The following is a 22713-nucleotide window of genomic DNA, read 5'->3' as shown; positions in this document are numbered from 1 at the left end:
GTATTTTGCCCAAACCAGCTGCTGTTTGCAGATAAAATCTGATTTGAACAAAAACAAGTGAGCTTTGGAAATTGAGGAACAATGGATGGAGTGGATGTAGCATTTACAAATATTTTAAAGATAGGTGTCGCATTCAGACTTGCCTGTTATGGTGATTTAGTTCATATGTCAAGGCACATATTCACCTCTGCTCAGATACTGTAGAGGCTTGGGTAACAGCTTGCCCTATCCGTGTTTATTTGTTAATTTATAACATCTCAGTTCCCAGCACAAGCTAAGGCAGGCCTGGACAGTTCTTTGTTCTGCCTTGTTCTTTCTTTTTTTTTACCTGTCTTTACACTGTTGTGCTCCCAACTCCGACAATGGAGTTGTGGATTGACCCTCTTTCCCCTCTTGCCCTGGCTTGTCTTTGAAGGCTTCCTTTGATGTGTTTAGACTGAAAATGCCAAATCTCTGTTTCCCAGCAAGAGCTCGTCATTTTTGCAGTGTTGCTCTATTGCAGCATTTTAAAAGATATTAGGCTAATGACCATTTGGAAACAAAGATATCTCATCATATTGAGAAAATAGGACTTCTGCAGAAATGGAAGATTTTTAAATGGTTTAACAGCAAGAGGTCATATTATTTTGCTACTAAGATACGCGGTTATGTTTTAATTGGCTGTGTTTACAATGTGGTTTTTCTTAAAAATGCATTTTTTCAAGATTCCCTCAATCATTGCTTATCTCACATCCACAAATATCCATGCTTCCTGTGTATAATATGTACATTTGCTGTGTTTGAAACATACTCACGCTCAAAGTTTATTTCACATGGGACATCAAGAAAACAGAGTCACATTAGTCTGACTTTTTTTTCTGAGTTGAAGTTTCATTAAAATAAGTTCATAGTAAGTTCAGATCTCTAGTCTTACCCTTCAGTGTGAATTTGTTTCTGTTATTTATTATAACATGAATTTGGATGTTATTTTGAGTTCATACTATTCTAACCTTTTTTGAGTTACTTTTCATATTGCACAGCCATGCCACACATTGTTAGGAAAATCTTTGCAAACTTCACAGCATATTTTGAGCATGCACGAAGTACATCAAGTTTAATGTGTATTTAATTTTGAAGTAGTAATACAGTAAAAAACTTAATCCGTTGCTAAAATTCTATAACAAGACCTGTGTTAGGAGTTTTCTGTATCTCAGCAACTGCATGAAAAATGTTTTTGAGTGAATTGAGGCTTATGGAATTTTTAAGTGGTCAATTTTATCTAGTATGTTTTAAAATATTTTGACAATTTGAGACCTAAAATACTAGTAAAATTCTAAGTTGTCTTAGAAAGTATGAGAAGCCATTGGTCCATTTCTCTGACAAACCTAATTGCAAATGATGTCTTTTTTTTGTTTACTTTCTCATTTGTATGAATGAATGGCGGGCTGGACTGCATGATCTCCAGAGGTCCTTTCCAACCTGTACCAGTCTGTGATTCTGTGATTCTGTGAATAAACTCCACCATACATACTAGTGATTAGACTCTTTCTTCCTGTACTATACAAGTCCAAGACCTTCACTGGAACCACTGATACAAAGAAGTCTTTAGCCAAAAGAATGAGTGACATCACACAGAAGAGGTTTTGCAAATTTTTTTTTTTTTTTTTTTTTTTTTTTATTGTTGGGTAGGAATCATTTGGGAAAACCATATATGCAGCAGCAGAAAAAAAAGTTTGCAACTATGCAACAATATTGTGTAGTGTTTCTCAATATGTTGTCTGACCAGTTTTGTTTAAGTTTTTGGTTGTTTCTTTTGATTCATGAAAGCATAACAATTCTGACAGCAGTTTGGAAAAAACATTTGGTAACAATTTTTCACAATAGAATAGGATTTGAGAAGATGAACTAGCAGGATGATCTAAGAACAGTAAGTTAGTTTGCAATACCCAGAGATACCTGATTTATTTTTTCTAATGAAGTGGTGAATATTTCTATAATATTTTAAAAATTGGGAAGAAAAGAAAAATAACATATTTAGGGTCAAATTTTAGTATGTTGCTACAAAATGACTACAGAGAGATCCATGTTGCTGTGAGGTAGCATGAGGACAGAGGATACATCCACAGAGTACATTTTTCAGAGCCTGCTTTGAATCTTGGTAAGGTAGATAGGCAATGGTTCAGTAATTTACAGGCAGTTTTTCTCAGCACTTTGTGACATGACTGGAAAACTTAAACATAGCTGGAAAAGTCTTTTATGAATAAGCTGAAGCTTTCCTTGGTCAACATCAATTCCTTTCACAAAGCTTACTTTGGTAAGCTTTTGAATGATGACTTTATGAGAAAGCAGTAATCTTGGCACAAATTGTGACAAATGGGGAACATGAAACAGAGTCATACTCCTTGTCTACTCTCAGCCTGAGCCACAGTAAACTGGGAAGAACAGCTTCCATGGTAGGACTAATCTCACCTGAGCTAGTCAGCTTAGGCTTCTCTTACAGTCAACAGATACTTCTAGAGAAAGATGAGTCTCCTCCTGCAGTAAATGCCTGTGATGACAGTTCAGATGGATAAGTACCTTAAACTGGTGTCTGCTTCTCTCCACTGGCTGTAGAAAGAGCTAAGCAGGCCTAGCCCAGAAGCAGATGTTGAAATGGCTGTTTGGGTCTTTCTGTGGAGGGACGTAGTGGGTGAGGCTTTTACTGTAGCACTGTAAATACTGGCCAGCACAACAGAACTGGTGAGGAGATGGGGCAAGAAATCTGCACCTGAACATGGTTGATAGAGATTGCTTCCTTCTGGAGTAACAGTGGATGGGTACTGTCGGAATGAGCTGGGAGTTTGAGTTATGGTTTTCTGGTCCTGGGTTCATCAAAGCCTACGCTCTAAGCCTTTGTTGCTACAGATTTCAGTTTTCCTGGTCCTAGACTATGTCCAGTTAAGGAAATACTGCACTGCAGTCAAGGACAGAGCTCTTTTTAGGCAACTAGGATCAGACCTTTGATATAATACAATTCCTGATGTACATGATAGGATAAATACAGAAATGTACCTATTATTGAAGCTATAATTAAATAAAGTGCAGAAAGAAAAAGAAATTAAAATACACCAAAACATATATATCTTATAATGATCAAAGCCCAGATGGAAAAGAGGAAGTCTGACAAACTCTGTTGTAGTCAAATAGTTGTGCAGAAATCTGCATAAGACCAAGAGTACATTCTGATGTCCTTGTGTTGTATTGAGATACATCAATATGTTTCAGTTAATAACTGAGCCCTTGGTAAGAAGAGTATGTAAAGATATATGCATCTATATATATAGATAGATAGTTTTCCTTTTGAAGAATTCAGATTAACATCTGGTGCAAAGAAATTGACCTAAATTTCTGTATCGTATCAACAGTAGTCTAAAAATATTTCAATAAGTAAAAAAAAAACCCAACCCAGGGTATTGAAGTTTCTATTAATTGTGGTTTTTTTCTTTTTTTTTTTTCCACTTACTTTATAATCCATTCACAGATTATCTGTGAAACTTTAATCTTAGAAGTCTTCAAGCTGTGGGAGTTTTTTCCCGTTGTGATGTCAGAACTGATCAGATCTGATTGTTACAAAGATCCCACTAAGGAGTTTAGCACTAATTGTTAGAAGATGTCCATGCTTAAAAAAATTAGGCCAGTGATTGTAACCATGCTGTTAATTTCATGTATTGTTCAGAGCATGTTTCAATTGTGGGAATCAGGTGTACTTTCTTGATTAAAAATGCATTGAGGAGCTGTAGTTTTTCTTGGTGTTGCAGAATCTTCTGAGCTGTAAGTGAAACCTTTAAGAGCTGGAAGGGTTAATTGTATGGGAAGCCTTGTATTCAAATACTTCTCATATACAAAATATATGTCATGCTAGAAAATATTCTATTGTCAATCCAAATAGAATACAAACTAAAATGAGATAATTGGGAAGGTGCCCATAAAGTCAGCCTGAATATATTATCACAAGTATATGTGAGATAATATTTGTTTTAAAAAGATTCTATGGCACTGTAAACTCAGTCTCATTAGAGACTGCATTTAAAAGGCTTATAAAGTTACTCATTAATGTTATCTTGTTGTATCTCCACAGCTTTTTCATTAAAGAAAATTCAGCAGAAAGCATTTTCTCCTGATAGCAGGAACCAATTTGCAATAAATGTTCTGGAAACCACTAGGGAAGCCATTACTGAGGTCTAATAAAAACAGACAAGCGTAACTTGTTCTATATTTTTGTTTCAATCACATACAGATGAGACCCCGCTCTCCACGCCAACCGCAAGAGACAGCCTTGACAAACTTTCTCTAACTGGGCATGGGCAACCACTACCTCCAGGTTTTCCATCTCCTTTTCTATTCCCTGATGGATTGTCCTCCATAGAGACCCTTCTGACTAACATCCAGGTAGGCCTTTCTGTAGATCAGCTTAAAGGGATGGAGAGGAGCCAGTTGCAGATTTGTCTAAATTAATATAAGCATTCTAGCTTAATCAGTTCATAAGATTATTTGGATCAACTAATTTACTGAAACTTTCTAGTAATTTAGGTTTTAAAGGAACCACAGCAAACAAATGAATTTAGAAGCTGTCAGATACAGTACATAAAAATACAGATTGTATATTAAACAGCAGAGAATTCAATGAAAATTGCATTGGTGTGTTTAACAACATTTGTCTTAAATGCTGTTTTTATTACAGGCTAATGAAATGTATCTTACTGTTTAACTTTATCTCATTTACTAAGCAGAGAAACATTTCTTTAATAAATAGTTATTTTAAATTGCTGGAGTGCCAAAGTGGAAATGATATTTAAAGCTATTTGAAATGTGTCTCCCATAAAAGCATTCACAAAAAGCACTGCTTTTATAAATAAGCTCATTTCACTTGAAGTACTGTCTTCAAAGACTAGACTTCAAAGGGTATTACCAAATTTTCTGCAGATTTCCTATTTAGTAGTCATGATGTCTATTGTGTGTATAGTACAGCCTGATTCAAAGATTATTTAAGGTATACACTAGCATGTAGCTTGGAGCCAAGATGTTAGTGTTTCGTATTAGAATGAAGAATTTTTTTGTCCACAAATTCAGCAATCATGTGTTCCCCAGATGCAACTTTTGCAACAATATGGTTGTAAGTTGCATGCAGAAGCAAAATGATAGTGCAGAAAATAATGCAGCCATATTGTACTCGTTCCAGATAAGCCTCATCTGTGCAGCTACTAACTTCTAATGTATTTGTCACAATATTTTTCCCTGCTCGTTTCTGCAGATACAGAAAATCAATTATATTCTATTCAGCAAAGTCTATGACAGAGTAGGGCTAAATCCTGCTCACTTTACCTTCTTAAGCAATCTCATTAAAGTTTATGGCACTTCAGAGTTGTTTTGTGAAAAGTATATGATCCATTCATTGGTGATATTTTGAGATCTAATAATAAAAAAGCACTGCTGTTTAAGAATTAAGTATTGCTATATTTGCCTGGTCTGAAGGAGCTTTTTGTGGTTCTGAGACTTAGGATCTTAAATATTTAAATCATAAACCAAAGTAATTCTACAACAGTTAGCGTCCTTCTAACAGATCTGCTGCAATCTGTAAAGAATGTGGTTTTTTCTAAAGGAAGAAACACAGTTAGCAAAGTATGTAATGTTTTAGCTGTGCATGCATGTACAGGAAAGTTCTTAGTAATTTTTTTGACAAATGTGTGCACTCAGCGTCTCTAGACAGCAACCTAATGAGCAAAGCATTCAGCATCAACAGGTTAGCTAATCTTGTGATTGAATATGAGAGTGCTGCACTACTTCAGGATAAATGACCAGGATTAATTTGCCAAGAGTGCATTTGGTTTTGTTTTACAGAAAATGTGAACGTGAAATTCAGTCATTGCTTTTTTTAAAAAAACAAAACCAAAACCAAACCCCTAATCTTATCTGGAATGGAAAGCTAAAAAGGCAACATCGTAAAGAAACCAGAGACTTCTTTATGCCTTCTCTCGTTGTGCTTTTGTACTTACTGCTTCTTACCTTGAGATTCCACACAATGACAAACTATCTATCAGGGTAAACAGGTGGGATGTAAGTCCTTTTGGATTTTTTCACTATGTCCCCATGTCGCATTATATGGTTTCTACAGGCCTCTGGGAATCCTTTCATATACCAGTAAGGCATTTTCCACCCAAAGTTTTAATCTCTATCAGGACAGCATTAGGAAATTCCTTCATAAAAAAAGAGCTAGTTTGATTTTCCCACCTGTGTAGAAAAAATTAAGTGTTCTATTTAAAATGGTAGAGTCTCTTACAGTAACTTATGCACAATAGCAGCAGTTTCTCTCATCAATGCCATTTGAAATTATTTCCATATTTAGCAATTATTGCAATGAGAGAGCACTACCCCAGGCCCACAAATGAGTTAGATACTGTGATACTGACACTTTCAGAACTGAGTTTTAGGTATTTGACTGCGAGTTCGAACTCAACGGGATTTGTGGAAAGAGGAAATTGTGTACTATGGTCATGCTTGCAGTATCATTTGTGACTTTGCTAAGAAATGCATAAGCACTATCTGAAACCCATGATGCCTTTAGTACATGAGTCAGAAGGACTCTTGTCACTGGGTAAATTCCACTTTGCTTTCCTTTGGTCCAGGTGAATTTTGCATCCCTTTCAGCAGAGAGGTTTGAATTCAAAGGGGAGGTGGAGCAGTAAGATCCCTCACCATTCTCTTGTTGCAACTATGCTAGGAATGCAGCAGATCTAATTTTCTGGAAAAAATCATTTGGCCTACAGTCCATTCCCTGCCTCAAGTACTAAGGTGCTTTTGAAACAGAAAATAGCAGAAATCTAGCCAAAGGCAAGATTAGTGATTTTGGTAAACACTGTTCTTTTTTCCCCAGGGTCATGTATGACAAAAATATGGATGTGTCCTTTCACAGAATGGGTATATGTCTGCTTGTGAAATGCAAGTGTACATCTCCACTGGGTTGTGGGACTGGGGTGCATGCACGGCCTGCCATGTGGTGGTGGTGGAGGTTGCCTATAATTTGGGGATATGATGGTCACATGAATACGTAGGCAAACAGCCTCTGACTACACCAGTGTGCATGGACATGATATCTGTGCTGTGATCCCCTTGTGTATGTTCACTGATGTGAGATGCAGGATCTGGAGGATCTGCGTAATACAGACTGTGGGTGCCTCCAGAAGAGGCTATCCTGGTTTCAGATAAAACAAGATTAGGGTACTGTATGGGCACTAGGAGCTCTAATTTTGGCCTTTGTCAGGGTAAGAAGGATCCTAAGCCTTGCCATAGGGACAGTGCTTTTGTGTATGTGAGCAAAAATTTCTAAATACTTTCAGTATTTGAAAACAAAATGTTCTAAAAGTCTTGCAGGTGCTGAAGAGTTTAGGTGATTGAGCTTGGTGCCTAACTCTACTTACTTCCATTTTAGAAGTCTGAGCCATCCTTTAAAATTGGCCACTAAACACAAGTCAGTCTGTGTCTTCCATCCATACTACAGTTAAATGGATAGCCCCTAATCGCTAATTGTTAGACAAGCCTATTTGCTATCGCTGTCACCAGGGGCTGCTAGTTAGGTTCAATTCCTTTTGTATATCATATATATCTTTTCTTACTTCCCATAAATACTTATTTAAACAAAAATACAACATTTAATTATTTGTACATTTAAAGAGGAGATAATAACAATATACAGTACCCAGAACAGCCACTGTTTATTTCTTGCTGGGGACTGCTGAAATGCAAAAAATAAACTGTAACAAAATATAATTAAACAAATACACACATAAAATAAGGACATAAGACTGGGGACATATTTTCTTATTCAGATGTATATCTGTGCCTCTAAAAGGAAGAGGAAATAAATTTCCCCAGAGAGCTTAAAGTGAGTGATATGTCTGTTCCTTCCCAATGTATATTTGTTGATTTCTTCCAGATTAAATGCTGGAAGTCTATGTGCAGCTGCAGGGAAGATGAAGGGTGATGGAAGGTGGGTCACAGCAAAATGCTGTGTTGGTGCTAGTGAGAAGGCTAAAGATGTTTCTGTACCCCTCGCTTAGGTTCACCTTTTCGAGTCATGGCACGATTATGCCAAAGTATGTTACAGCCACAGCCTTTCATGATACTGCAATATTCTTGGGTAATACTAATGTCCTTTTAAACATTTAGAGCCTGAATCTTTACTGTCACCAAGGTGAATTTCCGTTAATATCTAAGGGATGAATTAGTTGCACCCTGATAGCCGTATTTTTCTAACAAGACTGTTGTATTGACACAGTCTTGTTGCTAAATATTTTTCAAGAGATATGTAAAATAAGTTGCAAGTGTCCCATTGATATTAATAAAAGAAATGCATGATTAGAAGCTAAATTCCCCTATGAAACCAAACCAGACTACTGGCTTTATTGCTATGAGTCTCCTGCACTGTTACTGTCTAAGAGTAAATACACAAGAGAAAAATATTTCAAATGCTGGGTAAAGTAAAAATCATAGTTTTACTTCATGTTATTTTATTTATCTTCTGCTAAAATTCAAGAGAATTATTTCATTTTTCACAAAAAATATTAATGGAAAAATGTCATTTATCCTTGTGCAATATGCATTTACCTGTGATGGAGATATTCAATCTGAGATATTAAAAACACGTCTTTCTGGAGTCATCTGTAGAGATAACCAAGCTGTGTTATCTTACCTTGCTTATGTTCCTAAGTCAGTAGTCAGTTAGAAATAGCAAATATTCAAAAATTAACCTGTGAAGTTAACTAAAAATTTATATATTGATTTTTTTGCAAGCCTTTCAATGGATAGTTTTAATGAGAGCACAAAAATGATATATATAATTTCCTGATTAAGAGAGAAGCAATGATATTTGAAAGTGTTTTCACCATGAGTAGCTAATACTGCAAAAGTAAGCCCCTGAGCTAACAGTCTCTGGAAGCTGGGAGATTTGACTAGGAAGGCTTCACTGTGTGCATGCCTGTTCTTCTAGTTTTCCTTTTTCACTCACTGTGGGCGATTGTTCGAAACAGGATATGATCTTCTAGATAGGCCACTGGAGGAGCTAGTAAGGCCATCCTGATGTCACGTATAACTGTATAGCTACCTAAATTACTACGCTATAGATGTAGCTAGAAAGAGAAAGAGCTTCTATATACCTTCTCCTCCACCCCTTTCAAAATAGGCAACACATTATTTGAATTTTTAAAAAATAATGATGGTTAATACTAGCTTTAAGGCTGAGTTGAGATTTGTTATATGTTTAATTTCTATAGGATCAATAGACTACCCTTAACATGATGGTGTTTTCGGACGCATTGGAGAATGGGAAGAAACATCAACCATATATCAACTTATCTTTGTATTTGGCACATCTCTGAAGAATTTATCACTGGAAAATGTTAAAACAATTAAAGTAAACAAATCAGAATGATCTATAAATCTTCAGGGGGAAAATGTCCATTTTTGACATTATGTTGAAATAAAAAAAATATATTAATAGTGACACAGAGGCATGCCCTGTTTAAAGCCTGGCTCCAGATAGAGCCATACTGTATTAAAAACAAATCTGGAACCTGAGCGTGTTCACTATAATTATCATTATCCAGCCTCCATAACATCTGACCTTCCCTAAAGGGAAATATTTTCTTTTTGTTAATGTCCTATGTTGCACTGCATTTCCTATTGTCATTGGCAACATATTGATTTAATATCAGGTTAGAGGATTAGCCTTAGCAAATACGAGTTGGACATACTGTATTTTGTATAATCTTTTACAGCTGATCCACTGGGAGAATTAATAGAATTTCATGCAACTCTGAAATTGCTGTTCATGTTCCAAGGGGCACTGATGATTTTTAGATGCTGTACTTTTTAGTTGTTTTTCTCACCCCCTTCTGCATTGAATACATGGAGATATTGAATGTTTCCAGTATTTTTGCGTTAGAGCTGTCATTGGCAGCAACAGCACTTTTGCATATGCATCAGTTTGGCTCTAGTGCAGATTTTTTTTTCATATTGGACGCCTACTGATGTGCACTGATTTAACTTCTAAAAATGAAACTTAATTTTGTGTAGCTTATAAGTAGTCCCTAGTGGGTCTTGGCTCCAAAAAGCTAATATTTTTCAGACATAATCAGCAGCAATAGGTAATGTATTACCATTAGCTACGTTAGCAGCAAGTATAAAAAAAGGAAGGGTTGGGGGAGGAAGTGTGGTATAGAAATTCAATAGAAAATGTAATATGCTTTTAGCAGCTTCATACTTTGCAGCAATTCCTAATATAAAATTACACACATCAGTGTTACACTCTAGCATTATTCTCCATGTTTATTCATAATGATTGTTTCATATTTAAAGAACACCAAAATATTGTGTTTTGTCAGCCAAGGACAATAATAGTTTAATAGTAATTTATTTTAAACTGCTACTGATAATACAACCAATCAACACATTAAGTGGTGCCAACATTGGCATCTTGCTAAATAATCTCTAGGCTTTGCACTGAAGAGTACATCTTTCAAAGATAAGTCAACAAGAGCAATCAGAGCAGAAAATTAGAATTTGGTATCTTAGAATTAAAATACAGCTAAACTAAAGTTTTAATTGGGGTGATCTAAAAGGGCACTTGATGTAATGATCTCTTTCATTTGTTACTAATTGTTTGTTCCTGATGAAGAAGAAACATGTACATGAATGTAGTTGAATTGAGTAAAGATGGCAGTTGCTTTAGCAGACTCATTTTATTGTTAAACAAGATGGATTGTAAGAATTTTGGAGGTGGGGGGGGGGGGTTGCTGCTATAAACTTACTTGGCAATAGAATTTCCATCAACAAATACTTTTCATATAATTTCATTTGATATAGTTTATAGTTTGGATGAATCACATGTTCCAGTAAGTGATGAATTAGAGGAGATTAAAATTTTCTAGAGTTTAAGCGTAAGCCAGAAGCAGATATTAATAAACAACACCTACTTCAAGTCTTACTATTTCAAATGTATCGTGTATAGAAAATGTAGTTTGTGATGGTTGTAAGTGTAGAAGAATATGGCAGGGGAAGGGAACAGAATTCAGGTGGATATTAACTTTTAAAAAAATAGATTAGAAAGGCTTTACAAATATTTCAAATTGTATTTTACTTTGCGTGTGTCTGGAGAGCTTTATATTTAGCTTCATGTGGTTTTCTTTAGTAGTCATCCAGATTTAACATTCAACACACAAAATCTTTGTGGTTTTAGAATAGCATTTGTTTCTTTTAAAGAAAACTGCTAAAACTGTAAACGTATTTGTAAGCACATTTGTTGTGTTTCCATTGTTAGATATTTTCAGATGTATATATCATTTTGGTGACTGTCTGGGCCTTGCAGTTGGAAGGTGTTGAGTTATTTCAGTTCCTGTGGACTTTAATAGATTGAAGTGTAATAGAGCTGCAAACCATTAAGCTGTGAATGAGATAACACTTGAGGCAACAATTTAGTTAAGAATGAGGATGAGTACTGAAAATAACAGGCTCTGAAAACAGACTTAAAAGAGGAGTTGAAAGGACACAAATTTCAAAGCAAGCATTGACATTGGGAAGACTAGTGGGACAAACACTCATGAAAAATACTTTTTCCATTTGTCAAGTATCATCATGCTGGCTTCTTTTTCCATTCCTTTTCGGAGATATTGCAAACAATTTTAGGGAAAAAACATGCAACCCAGAATCCAATTTAGGAAGTGTGCCTGAGGGGAGAGGAAGCTTACTTGGGAGCCAGGGGGACATGATTTCATGTCCGTATTGTGATTATTCTGAAACTGGGTCTTGAATGTGAACCTTTTGTCTGTTAGCTGAATGCTTCCCTAGCAGAGTTATTGGGGAGTACTTTTCTCTCCTATTGACTTTGTTTTGCTTTATATCAATAATTAAATCTCTGTTGGGTCAAATTATCTCTACAGTTAAGTTGTCAGGAGACTTGCCTAGGATACAGAAGAGTTAGGTTCATATTCATGGAGGTTCATATATGCTTAATTATTGAGTCTATTATGATAGCTTCAAGAAGAGAGGTTCAGTTTGATGGCCAGGCTTCTGGCAAATGGAAGAGGAAATCTATCCTCTTTCCATGTTCATTTACTTCAATTCCATTTCTCCTCCTATTTTTCATACCCTATCTCAGTGTCCTAACTATGTAGACATTAGCTGTGCCAAGATCTTCCTGTTTCCTTGCAAAAAAAGAAGGAAATGTGAAGTTGAAATTCTCAAGAGTAGTCTAGAATAGGGTGCATCATTACCTCCTGATAGAATAAAAACAAACAAAAAGAAACTGAGAGATGATAGCGTTTTGATCTCTGCTATAAGATAACAGTTGTACAAGGTCAGGGAATGGACTTTCTAAAACAGAAGTACCTTCCTGCTTTGTTACTATCTTCTGCTTAGCATCCCAATAACCCTGTCTTCTTCGGAAACTCTATGAAATTGAAAATATTTGAAAATAATAGTAACTAACAACAATAAGGAACAAAATGTCAAGCCTTTAAAAGAACCTCTCTCCCTTTGGTAATTTCCATTGGCTTGACTTGTGCTAAAGCTTGAATTTGCCATTCTGTGGATGATGTGATTGCCAGTTCTTTTGCAGTGGGACAGCTTTTTGTTTTGGTCACAGGCAATTGCCTGATGTAGGCTTGTCTCTTTAATCTCTGAGAAAGAATAAACCTATCCGTGTCACTTTTTCGTGTTAGTTACATGCACAGTCAAAGATGAGTTTGCATTTTCTGGGAAAGCTTGACTCCTGGCTTTTCACAGATTTTTGCCCACCTATTAAAATTAATTCTGGTAGAATTTTGTTGTTGATAATTGAGAGGCTTTGACCCAGTTATAAGATTATTTCATTTGTAAAATCTCACATGACTACCAAGGAAAAATAATAGCAGTTATTTATTATGTCAGCTGTTCTAACATTCTTCAAACCTTATCCAACTTTATCTTTGAACAGGGTCTACTAAAGGTTGCTATAGACAATGCCAGAGCTCAAGAGAAACAGGTCCAACTGGAAAAGACAGAGCTGAAGATGGAGCTCTTCAGGGAACGAGAACTGAGAGAAACACTTGAAAAACAGTTGGCTGTGGAGCAGAAGAACAGAGGTACCTTAAATAAGCAGACACAAACACCTTGTGATTTATTTCCTTAGGAAACCTAATTTTTATCAAACACTTGTGTTTGATGAAAACTTTTCCTCTTATCTCAGTGTTATGTCCAGACTGACTGCAACACAGGAAGTTTTACAACCTGCCTGATTCTGCATAGGATCTTCTTGAGATTTAGAACATGGCCCTTCTCTATTCTCAATGTTTTTCTTGAATAATACTTAGTACATCAGTAATACACAACACAATTATAAATACCATATGTGCTGTTATGGACTTCGGCAGTTTGTGATCATTATGAAAAAGGATAGCTACTTAATCTATTTAAGAATTTGCAAGGTTTTAGGAACTCTTGTCTCTTCTTATGTGCTAGGGTCATATATTGCATGCTTAGGCAAACCTTATGTAATAAATATAAAGATATTACTAATATATAAGCCCTTTATAATGCACATAGATGAAACACATGTTTGTTGAAGGAACAGTTAAGGTTCTTCTTGATAATATATTAGCATTAGTAGATTTCAAACATTAACATCAGCCCACTGTAGAGTGTATACATGTTAAAGATTTTTAAATAATTTCATTGATAGTAAAGGTAAGGCAGTTTACAGTGATTTGCGTTAACTATTTGCATTACGAGCATGTTCCTATCTTTCTGTATGTGTATGTCTTGCACTTTCGTAGTGTCTAATTACTTTGCGAGGGACAGTTAACCTCTGGGGCTCATTTGCTGTTTAACACAGACTGTACAAGTGAGATACATATTTTTGCAGGGCTAGAGTTAAAACTCTCCTCTTGTCCAGTTTCATTTTCTGGCAGCCAACTAAGTAGGGAATCCCAAGAAGACTTGGATTCACAACCAGTCATTATACTTTAACATGCTAGCAGTAAGTGCACAATGTAACCCTTTTTCATGCCTTGACCCATTAAAGGGTAGGACTGTCACATCATTAATTTCCCTTTTTTAACTTTTGACAGTACATTTTTAAAGACAATTACTATTAAAAATTATCACGCCTGTGCACTGAATCATCCCTTTGTCCACAACTGGCCTATATATATACTGGCCTATAGTACAATTGCACTATTAAAGTCGTTTTGTAAAAGAGCTTGGTTATTCTTCACATCCTTCTACCTCTGTAACTCACAGCTGCTCAAATACATATTCGTTTTTAGAGTTAGGCAATCACATGCACAGTTGAGAGGGACCGATCTGACCTTACTTGAGTTTTACCATCTAAAAGCTAAGCACCTCATTTGCGTTATGTAAGTTCCCTTTCTGGTCAATAAAGAGATTCGTATATCCTGTTCTCAAACAGGTAGGTGGGGTCAATTACACTGTGAAGGCTTTCTTGTCTTCCCTTTAATGCCAGAGGGAATACAGATGACTAGTCTGGACTAGACACGTGTTCTGAGCAGTTAAAATTAAGCAAAATGATTTTTACTCAAAGTTATATGTCAGGAAAGAACATGGGTTAGTCCCTTATTTTTTTCAGGTACTAAAATAATTGACAGTGTTATTTTCAGCATGTTGCCTTACCTGTTTTTTAAATGTATCCCTCTAAGATGATATTGCATTAGTAAAAGAGTCAGACCAAAGAGGAATGGATTTGAACACTTAGTGGTGGTATGCAGCAAAGCAAATATAATGAGGATGACTGTCTCTGCTAGTGGATACTTCCATACAAAAGAAAGAAAAGCAATCATTTATTCTTTAAAATGAACAGATCCAAGTAGGAGAGAAAAAAATAAGGCTGGATTGTAATTATTGTGAGACTTTATTCTTCAGTTAAAGGTAGAAAAATACATAGGAGGCTTTCCGTACTGTTAGTTTTCCATATAGCAAGTGTCATGTCTTAAAGTTTCACATGTCTTAATGGAAGTATGAACAAGATGGGAGAAGTGTACCATATCCCTGTTAAGAGACATCATCTGAAAAAAATTAAATGCACTTAAAAGTTACAGCATAGAAGTACGAGTAACTGTATCATATACAGGTCAAAATCCATTAGGTGAATGGGATCTTCAGTACTGGGCAACATCTATGTTTCGGTCGTCATGTTAACACAAGCCAAGTGTCTTTTTATTTAGTGGCTACATCTGAATATTTTTGCTATTTTTTTTGGACATTAAATTCACTTTACAGAGCTGATTATTTACTGTAGTGTTTCCTTCCTTCTTTGTAAATATTCCAATTAGTGATTCGTAAGGCTGTAGGATGTGTCTCATCAACTGGTGAAAGTAGGATAATATCTCTTCTGTGAGCAGCTACACAGTAAGGGCTTGCTAATTCTGGCTCTGACTGCTGTAGTCACATCTACAATGTGTCAGCCATGATGACATTTTAATTCAGAAAGCAACATATGTTTCCTTCTCATTTGTTGCAATCACTTTCAAAGTACTTATGATGAAAACATTAAAACCGTGCAATGATTCAAAACATATTTAGTTTAGCCTTTGTATAGATACTAGATGTTCTTTGATAGTATAAAATACTTAGTCTGTAAAGTAGTTGATACTATGCAAAATGAGTAAGAACCAGAATTCCAAAGTTTTGGGTGTAAATTATGTGGCTACTCTGACTACAGGATGTGTGCTTATATTCATTTTGTGTCTGAACAGTTCAGTACAGCAACACGAAATACCCAAGTTCACCCAAAATTGGTTATTTTTAGCAAATAGTTTAAATAGTGATAACAACGATGGTTCCCTTTAAAACTTTCATTATTTGCATTTTGTGAAAGATACTACCATCACAGACTACTGGAAATGGGGAGTATAAACTGGTAGAATTATATTTTTTTTTTATTTGGGGTGTGATGGGGGAGATAATGATATGCTCCATCACTTTACATGATTTCATTAGAGACTCACTTTGGCTTTTATCAACTAGAAGAATGTGCTTTTCAATCAGGAATGTAACCTGTGATATGTTCCTTCAGTTAAGGATCATGCAAGTCTTAAGTTTTGTGGTTGTAAGGCACGGATAACATAGAAAAGAAAATTGTGATGAAATTTCGTCCTGGTCTTGCAGTCCTTTTCCTTGTAAAATATGAACTCCTAGATACAAGGAAAGCATTTTTCTAAATTAGTGCCTTCTAATGCTTAATTTTAAAATACTCCTTCCTTTTCCCTCACATTTGACAGAGCAAAGTAATATTTACTTGGCTGGGGGATCCAGCACTGTAAAGGATTTGCTGTGAGTTCTTCAAGGTTAGCTGGCTAATGGGACAGCAGCCGACAGAGAGCAAGAAAGACAAAAGGGGAAGACAAAGAAAAATGTGGATAAGAAATAAATATGGGGAAAAGACCAGGCACCAAGAGGCCAGATGCCTTGCAGGAAGCAGCAGCTTGGAATGGCCATAGAAAGCTCAAGGCCTTTCCCTAAAGAGTGAGGACCACAGCAGGGTGGGGGCTGAACTCCTCCTGCAACCCAGACACCCAAGCAGCCAGATCTCCCTCTTATGGGAGAGAAGCTGCAGGCAGGCAGGCAGGCTGGTGAGAACCTCATCACTATTTGTGTACTAACTGTGTGCAATAACTAGATGGTGGACTTAATCCTGAAAAAAACATCTCACCTCCAGAGACAGAGGCATATCTACATCAGATGATGCAGAAAGTACGTTTCATTGCTGGTTCCAAGGTTTTCTGATTTGGACATTCACAGATTCTCATCTGTTTATAAAATAAAATACATGCTATAGCTGAATGTCACCTACAGTTTTCAATACCATAGCATAGAACAGAAGCTCCTAGAATATCCCAGTGTGATTCCAGCAAATTTCAAGCAAATTAAATTGGTACTGTGTAATTAATCAATTTATATGAACTGTTGCAGTTGTGACATTTCTTGGGACTCTTAGTAGGTAATCATGTAGCAAAATTTCAGATCCAAATCTGAGTACACTGATTTTCTTTTTTCCTAGCAATAATTCAGAAAAGGCTAAAGAAGGAAAAGAAGGCAAAGAGGAAATTGCAGGAAGCACTTGAATTTGAGACTAAACGACGGGAGCAAGCAGAACAGACACTGAAACAGGCAGCTTCAACAGATAGTCTCAGGGTCCTAAATGGTAAGAAGACGATTTTTGCCTCTGTGTCATTAACTTTCAATTTAAGTGCCAAAAGAAGTTTGTTATATTGAAAATTTATAACATGATTGGGGGGGTGGTGTAGAAAATCTCTTTTCTTTACTCATTCAAGTGATGCTTCTCTCTTTATTATTCTGTTACTTTATGTAGTATGGGCAAATAAACTCACTGGAGAGAATGTTCAAACTGGGACAATTTTATAATATTAGCTTGAGAAGTCAATTTTTTTTCTTCTTCTTCTTCCTCCCTTTATGCTTGAAAAATCTATTGCTCATTAATCTTCCTAGTCTAACAAAAAATTGTCCTGGCCTCCAGTCATTGTTCAACATTAAAAAAACTGACAAAGGTTGATAGTATTGTAATTCAGCATTGGAGTAACAGGTTGTAAAAAGGGCTATAAGAATCAAATGAAATATGTGTCAGTCTTACCTTTCTATGTTTCTAGACTCTCTGACCCCAGAGATAGAAGCTGACCGCAGCGGGGGCAGAACAGATGCTGAAAGGACAATACAAGGTAGGAATTTGCAAAAGGCTATAAATCTAGATCTTGCTATATGAGTTTTTCCTCAGCTTTAGACTGCTATTCAAGCATGTAGCCTACCATCTGGGCCACATCAAAACAAGTTCAAACAAGGTCAAGTTCATCTTGCTTGTTTATAAGAGAGAATACATTCTGTGCTGATAGATTTTCTTTAAATTAATAGGTCATTTCTGTTTATACAGAGCAATTAAAGAAGAATAATTAATTTGAAACAAAATTGAATTGGAGCTCAGACATGCTGAATGCACTTTTTGTGACTATGTATAGTTAGATTTGAGATAACAATGTTTCTAAAGGTGTATTTGAAACATTTTGAGCCTTTTAACTATACAAATGGCTAAACCTAATGGGTAACAGTCAAGGCTTGATGAGAATTTCATAACTAATATTCAGTGGCAGTTACGGAAAGGTGTCTTTCAATAAGCTACTTTGAGCATTAATGGTAAATAAACTGTTTATTCCCTTCTTGGATTTTTCATTTACCATATCCCATTATTTACATTTCAGTAAAACAAAACTGCTAAACAAATTTATACATGGAATTCTAAAGAGAGCCGTATTACTTCCCTTGTGAATATATCTATATATATATATCAAACACCAAGATATTAGTAAAGAGCACATTTTTAAGATAACATTTATGTTATAATGTCTTCTCTAGTCAACAGGCTAAACCTACCTGCATGAATACTAAACAGTAAAAATAGCATTTGTTTTCAACTGTAAATGAAGGCGCATTTTTCAGAGGCAGGCCTAAAATGATTAGCTCCAGTAATCACTCTCAATTGCCTTTATTTTGCATTTTGAAGTCAATCATCTTTACAGTATCATTTGACATCTTCTGTGTGTTATTTAATCACATTTTCTAACTCCTAAAGATTTGTTACTGGTGTGCCACAAGGAGGCTGTAACAATAGAATAAGAAGTCAACAAGCTTTTAATGTATTGAACATATAAACAAATACAGAAGAGGCAATAAGTTCTTATGAAAGACAAACACATGTATATAAAGAAAAACATTTAGATTTAAAGCAAGTTATGTCTGCAAAGTCAGTAACTCAGAAGTTGGAATATGCCAGATTAAATGTTGCCTGGGAAGTGGCTACATGTTTTGAGATGTGTTACTCCACAATCCTGCTTTTCTTCCCATAAAATATATGCCTTATTCGAAGCGCCATTTGATGTGATCTGTTTAGTAAGAATCCAGTCATTATGTCATTTTGTTACAATCCAGTCATTCTGTTATTCTGTTTGGTGCAAAGACAGACTTCTAATTTCTTGGGAGGCCATTCTGTTACACTAGTCACTGCAGTACCTGAGCTCTTTGCAAACATTAATTCAGAGCATTCCTGCAAGGAAGTGAAGCTTGGAGCGTTCCAATTTGAAAGCTGGGAAATAGAGTCACAGACAGAAAAATATGGCAAATTGCTTCACTTTCAAATATTGAGGACCTCATTTTTCAGGATACTTAACCTTTTTTGGAAATATTCAGTATTCAAATCATTGTTCCTGTTGAATTCAGTTTTGCTTATGGGCTAAGATACCAAGCTGGATATTTATATTACGAGTAACACATAATTACTGAGTATTTTGGAAGTATGTATTCTAAAGGACTTATCGCAAACTACACAGGAACAGCACTTCAGCTTTTTAACCATGATTATCCATTCTTTTCCAGCTATCCTCTGCCTACTTATGCTCATTTCCTATATTTCTATTTCTGCCACAAATGAAATCAAGGTCTTACAGGCAACATTCTCAGTAATGATAAAATTTCCTCGATTCACCTGTCCGAGGTGGTGCAAGTTAAAAAAAAATCCACAGATGATTATTTAACTGAAGTCTGAACCATGATATGTTCTGATTGTGATATTGGATCATGTTTCAAAGGCAACCTTAATTCTGACATTTCCTGTCTCTACTTTGCAGTGTCAACATATAATTAAAACAGGATTATTTTAAGGAAAAGGCAAAAAGAAGCAAGAAATAGAGTTGTAATTTCTTATAGTCTAATATATTCAGCTTAAATATCATACAACAGTTCAGAGCTTTTAGATCTGCCACAGTATGTAACCCTACAACACAAATGTAACTGTAAGAGCTTGTTGTCATTATGGATCAGATATTATAGAGTGACAGGTTTCAGAAATAGTTCAAGAAATAGTTAATAGCAGGCAAGTAATGTCAAGTGCCAGGGCTCTTTGTGTTCACTCCCAATATTTGAAGGAGGATTCCCTTTCACTATAAACTCCGTTTTCTCTATGTCCCCTTTAGCCCATATCCCCGTGTCTCCGTCCCAGTTCCTCCTAGTTTCTTCCTCCTAACTCCAATTCCAGCTTTTCTCGATGGCTAATTTCACTCTTTCCTAGTTCTACATTACACTGTGCTTCTTTTTTCCTAACTTCACATTCTTTGAGCATTCTCTTCTGAACTCGGTTTCCTGCTACCCTGATTATTTCTTTCTCAGTGACCCCCAGCCACCTGTCTCTGTCTGGCCCTTCATGTTGCCTCTTCCTCTTGTCCAGCCAATTCGAGAGTCCATTGACTGCATTGACATTCCTGTTACCAACCTTTTCTGTTTAGGACCACATCTTTGTCTGTATTCTCTGCTTCCCCCTGCCTCCCCATCCAGCTCATGTTCCCTACAGCTTTCAGTACACATTCTGTTTCTTCTTCTGCATCTGTCTGGATATCAAGGAGAGAAGCACTGAGAGTAAAGCAAAGACAATTTCTCTGCTCTTATCTCAATATTTAGTATGGTAATTGTTTGCAGGAATGAGGAGAGAGAGTTGCAGGGAAAGAACTGCTTCATTCCTGAAGCACTGGGATAAAACGTGCTCAGTACAGATGGGCTCCTCGGAGAAGTTAGCTGCAGAACTCTACAAAAGCTTTCCAATGGGTGAAACTGTGATTTTTCCAACGCTTTTTTGAATTCTTATTGGGGCAGCAAAGACCATGTCTTTCCAATTTTGTTAAATTGCAATTATGTCCTTACATTTTACCTGTAAATGGTATTTTCTATACTCTAATATGCACTATAGAAGAATTATTATATAGAATATACAATATATTCCATAATAAATAATATAATACTATTTCTTTAATGTTTCAGGTTCTGGGAAAAAATACTTGCTAGGGAAATACTTATGCCTTTCTTATTCCTCTCAAAAATATATCTGTATCTCGGTATCAAAGCATGTCTGGTGTAATAGTCTTTTTATCCACAGTCATTAATTTTTTTTCAGCTTACTGTATTAAGCATGCTAAGCAGTTCTATAACTAAGCAAACAAAGGTAGGAAAGCTGCAGCGTTCTGTGGGGAAGTGAAATAATTGAAATACCAAGTGTAATTTCAGCATTTAAGAAAATACTATGCAAGGAAATCATAATTTAAAATAAAGATTTTTATCTAATGTTTATTATAAATAAAAGGATACTTGTCATCTTGGAGTTGTATTTAATGTCGGTAATTTATCACTTTTGAGAGTAGGGAATTGGACTAATTTAAGCATAAAAGATAATTGCATTTGTCAATAAGGGGGGTATGTTGTGTTGTATTTTTCATCATGTAGCAGTCATTCAGATTGACTTTTAGTTGATGTAAAGTCATGTAAAATGGAAGAAGTAATAAAAAGAAATTTGAATATGAGACTACTAAAAGAAGCAATACAGGATATTTTAGGGTTGGGTTTGGGTTTTTTAAAATACTGGGTAGATAACAGTTTGCTGAAATATCCATAAAATGCCAAGAAATAATCATAATAAATAACCCAATTATGGGTTTCAGGTATACTTACATGGTTTTTAACAGATACAAACAGATACTAAGTTATTAGGAACTGGTGTAGACACTGGTTTTAAATGTTTTCTTTCTTGATTCTGTTTAAAATAATAATAAAGCAGATTATCCTCTTCTCCATACATATTGTAGGTTCACTAGATGCCTATGCCTAGCTCCCAATCCGGTTTCCCAAGACCCCCTCATCCCACACAAAAAGGTACCATACAAAGATAATGTTTGACTTTTATATACTGTTTTGTTACCAGACCTCTTACTAAGCACTAGAACAATGACATATACTGAAGCTCTTACTATCTTATTTCCATTGACTTTTTCTTCCCCATCTGGTTACTTACCATGTATTTGCTGCCTACGTTATTAATTTTTCTTTTCCTCTATAAAGCCCACATTCCAAATTTTCTGTCTCCCAGTAGTTTCCCTCCCAAGTCTTGTACATTCAACTTCATTCCATTTAAACACCACTCCCTTTATGCATTATCTAAACTCCTCTAAAAATGTTCTACTTCTGCAGTGTCTTCCCCATTGACCATTCTTTTTCATATAGTGTCCCTGTCATGCATTCCTTTTCCCAAATAGCTCCCAAATTGTTTAGTGCTTTTCTCCCAAAGCTATCCTGATAACAACAGGAAGCTTAACCAAGTTTTCTCTCTCTCTGGCTGCTATTTTATTTGTCTTCTTAATTCCTTACCTGTTTTCTAGCAATTGCCTCAGCCTGTACCTTTTCTACTTTATTCCAATTAATTTCCAACTTCTACATGACATCATTCCAGCTGCTTCTGAAACCAGCTCCATCATTTTCTGCTAACAGTCCTCTCACCCTCTTCAGTTCTTATGAATTCTCAGGTCAATCTTTTTTTTTTTTTTTCCCAAACATCTGTTTGCATTCCAAGAAACCCTTTGCACTTTGTCTGTCTTCAAAGTTTTCCCGTCCTACTCCACTCTTTCAGTCAATTTTTCCTTAACTGCACATTCTCCTCTAGTGCAAATTTTGTTCCTTTTGTCCATCAAATCAAAATTTCATACTTCAGTTCCTTGTTCTACTGCAAATATTTTTTTTTTCATTCTAGCACATTATCAGTCTTTCTCCAAATGTGTCTGTTACATTACTCTCCCTGTCCCTTAGCAAAATGCTAGGCCCTTTTCCACT

General features: G+C 35.8%; 1 protein-coding gene across 1 annotated transcript in view; it reads left to right on the top strand.

Moving 5' to 3' along the window:
• Positions 1-21718, top strand: part of DACH1 (dachshund family transcription factor 1) — a 335652-nt gene extending 313934 nt beyond the window's left edge. Inside the window, exons 7-11 of the mRNA XM_086481990.1 lie at positions 4256-4407; positions 12983-13130; positions 17063-17206; positions 17670-17738; positions 21696-21718. Coding sequence (XP_086338116.1) covers positions 4256-4407; positions 12983-13130; positions 17063-17206; positions 17670-17738; positions 21696-21718 — 536 coding nt within the window. The remainder of the gene's footprint in view (positions 1-4255; positions 4408-12982; positions 13131-17062; positions 17207-17669; positions 17739-21695) is intronic.
• Positions 21719-22713: the final 995 nt, after the last annotated feature.

Source organism: Leptosomus discolor, chromosome 1 (genome assembly GCF_034619465.1).
Source record: "Leptosomus discolor isolate bLepDis1 chromosome 1, bLepDis1.hap2, whole genome shotgun sequence".
Taxonomy (NCBI): domain Eukaryota; kingdom Metazoa; phylum Chordata; class Aves; order Leptosomiformes; family Leptosomidae; genus Leptosomus; species Leptosomus discolor.
This window is presented reverse-complemented; position numbering and strand designations above follow the sequence as displayed.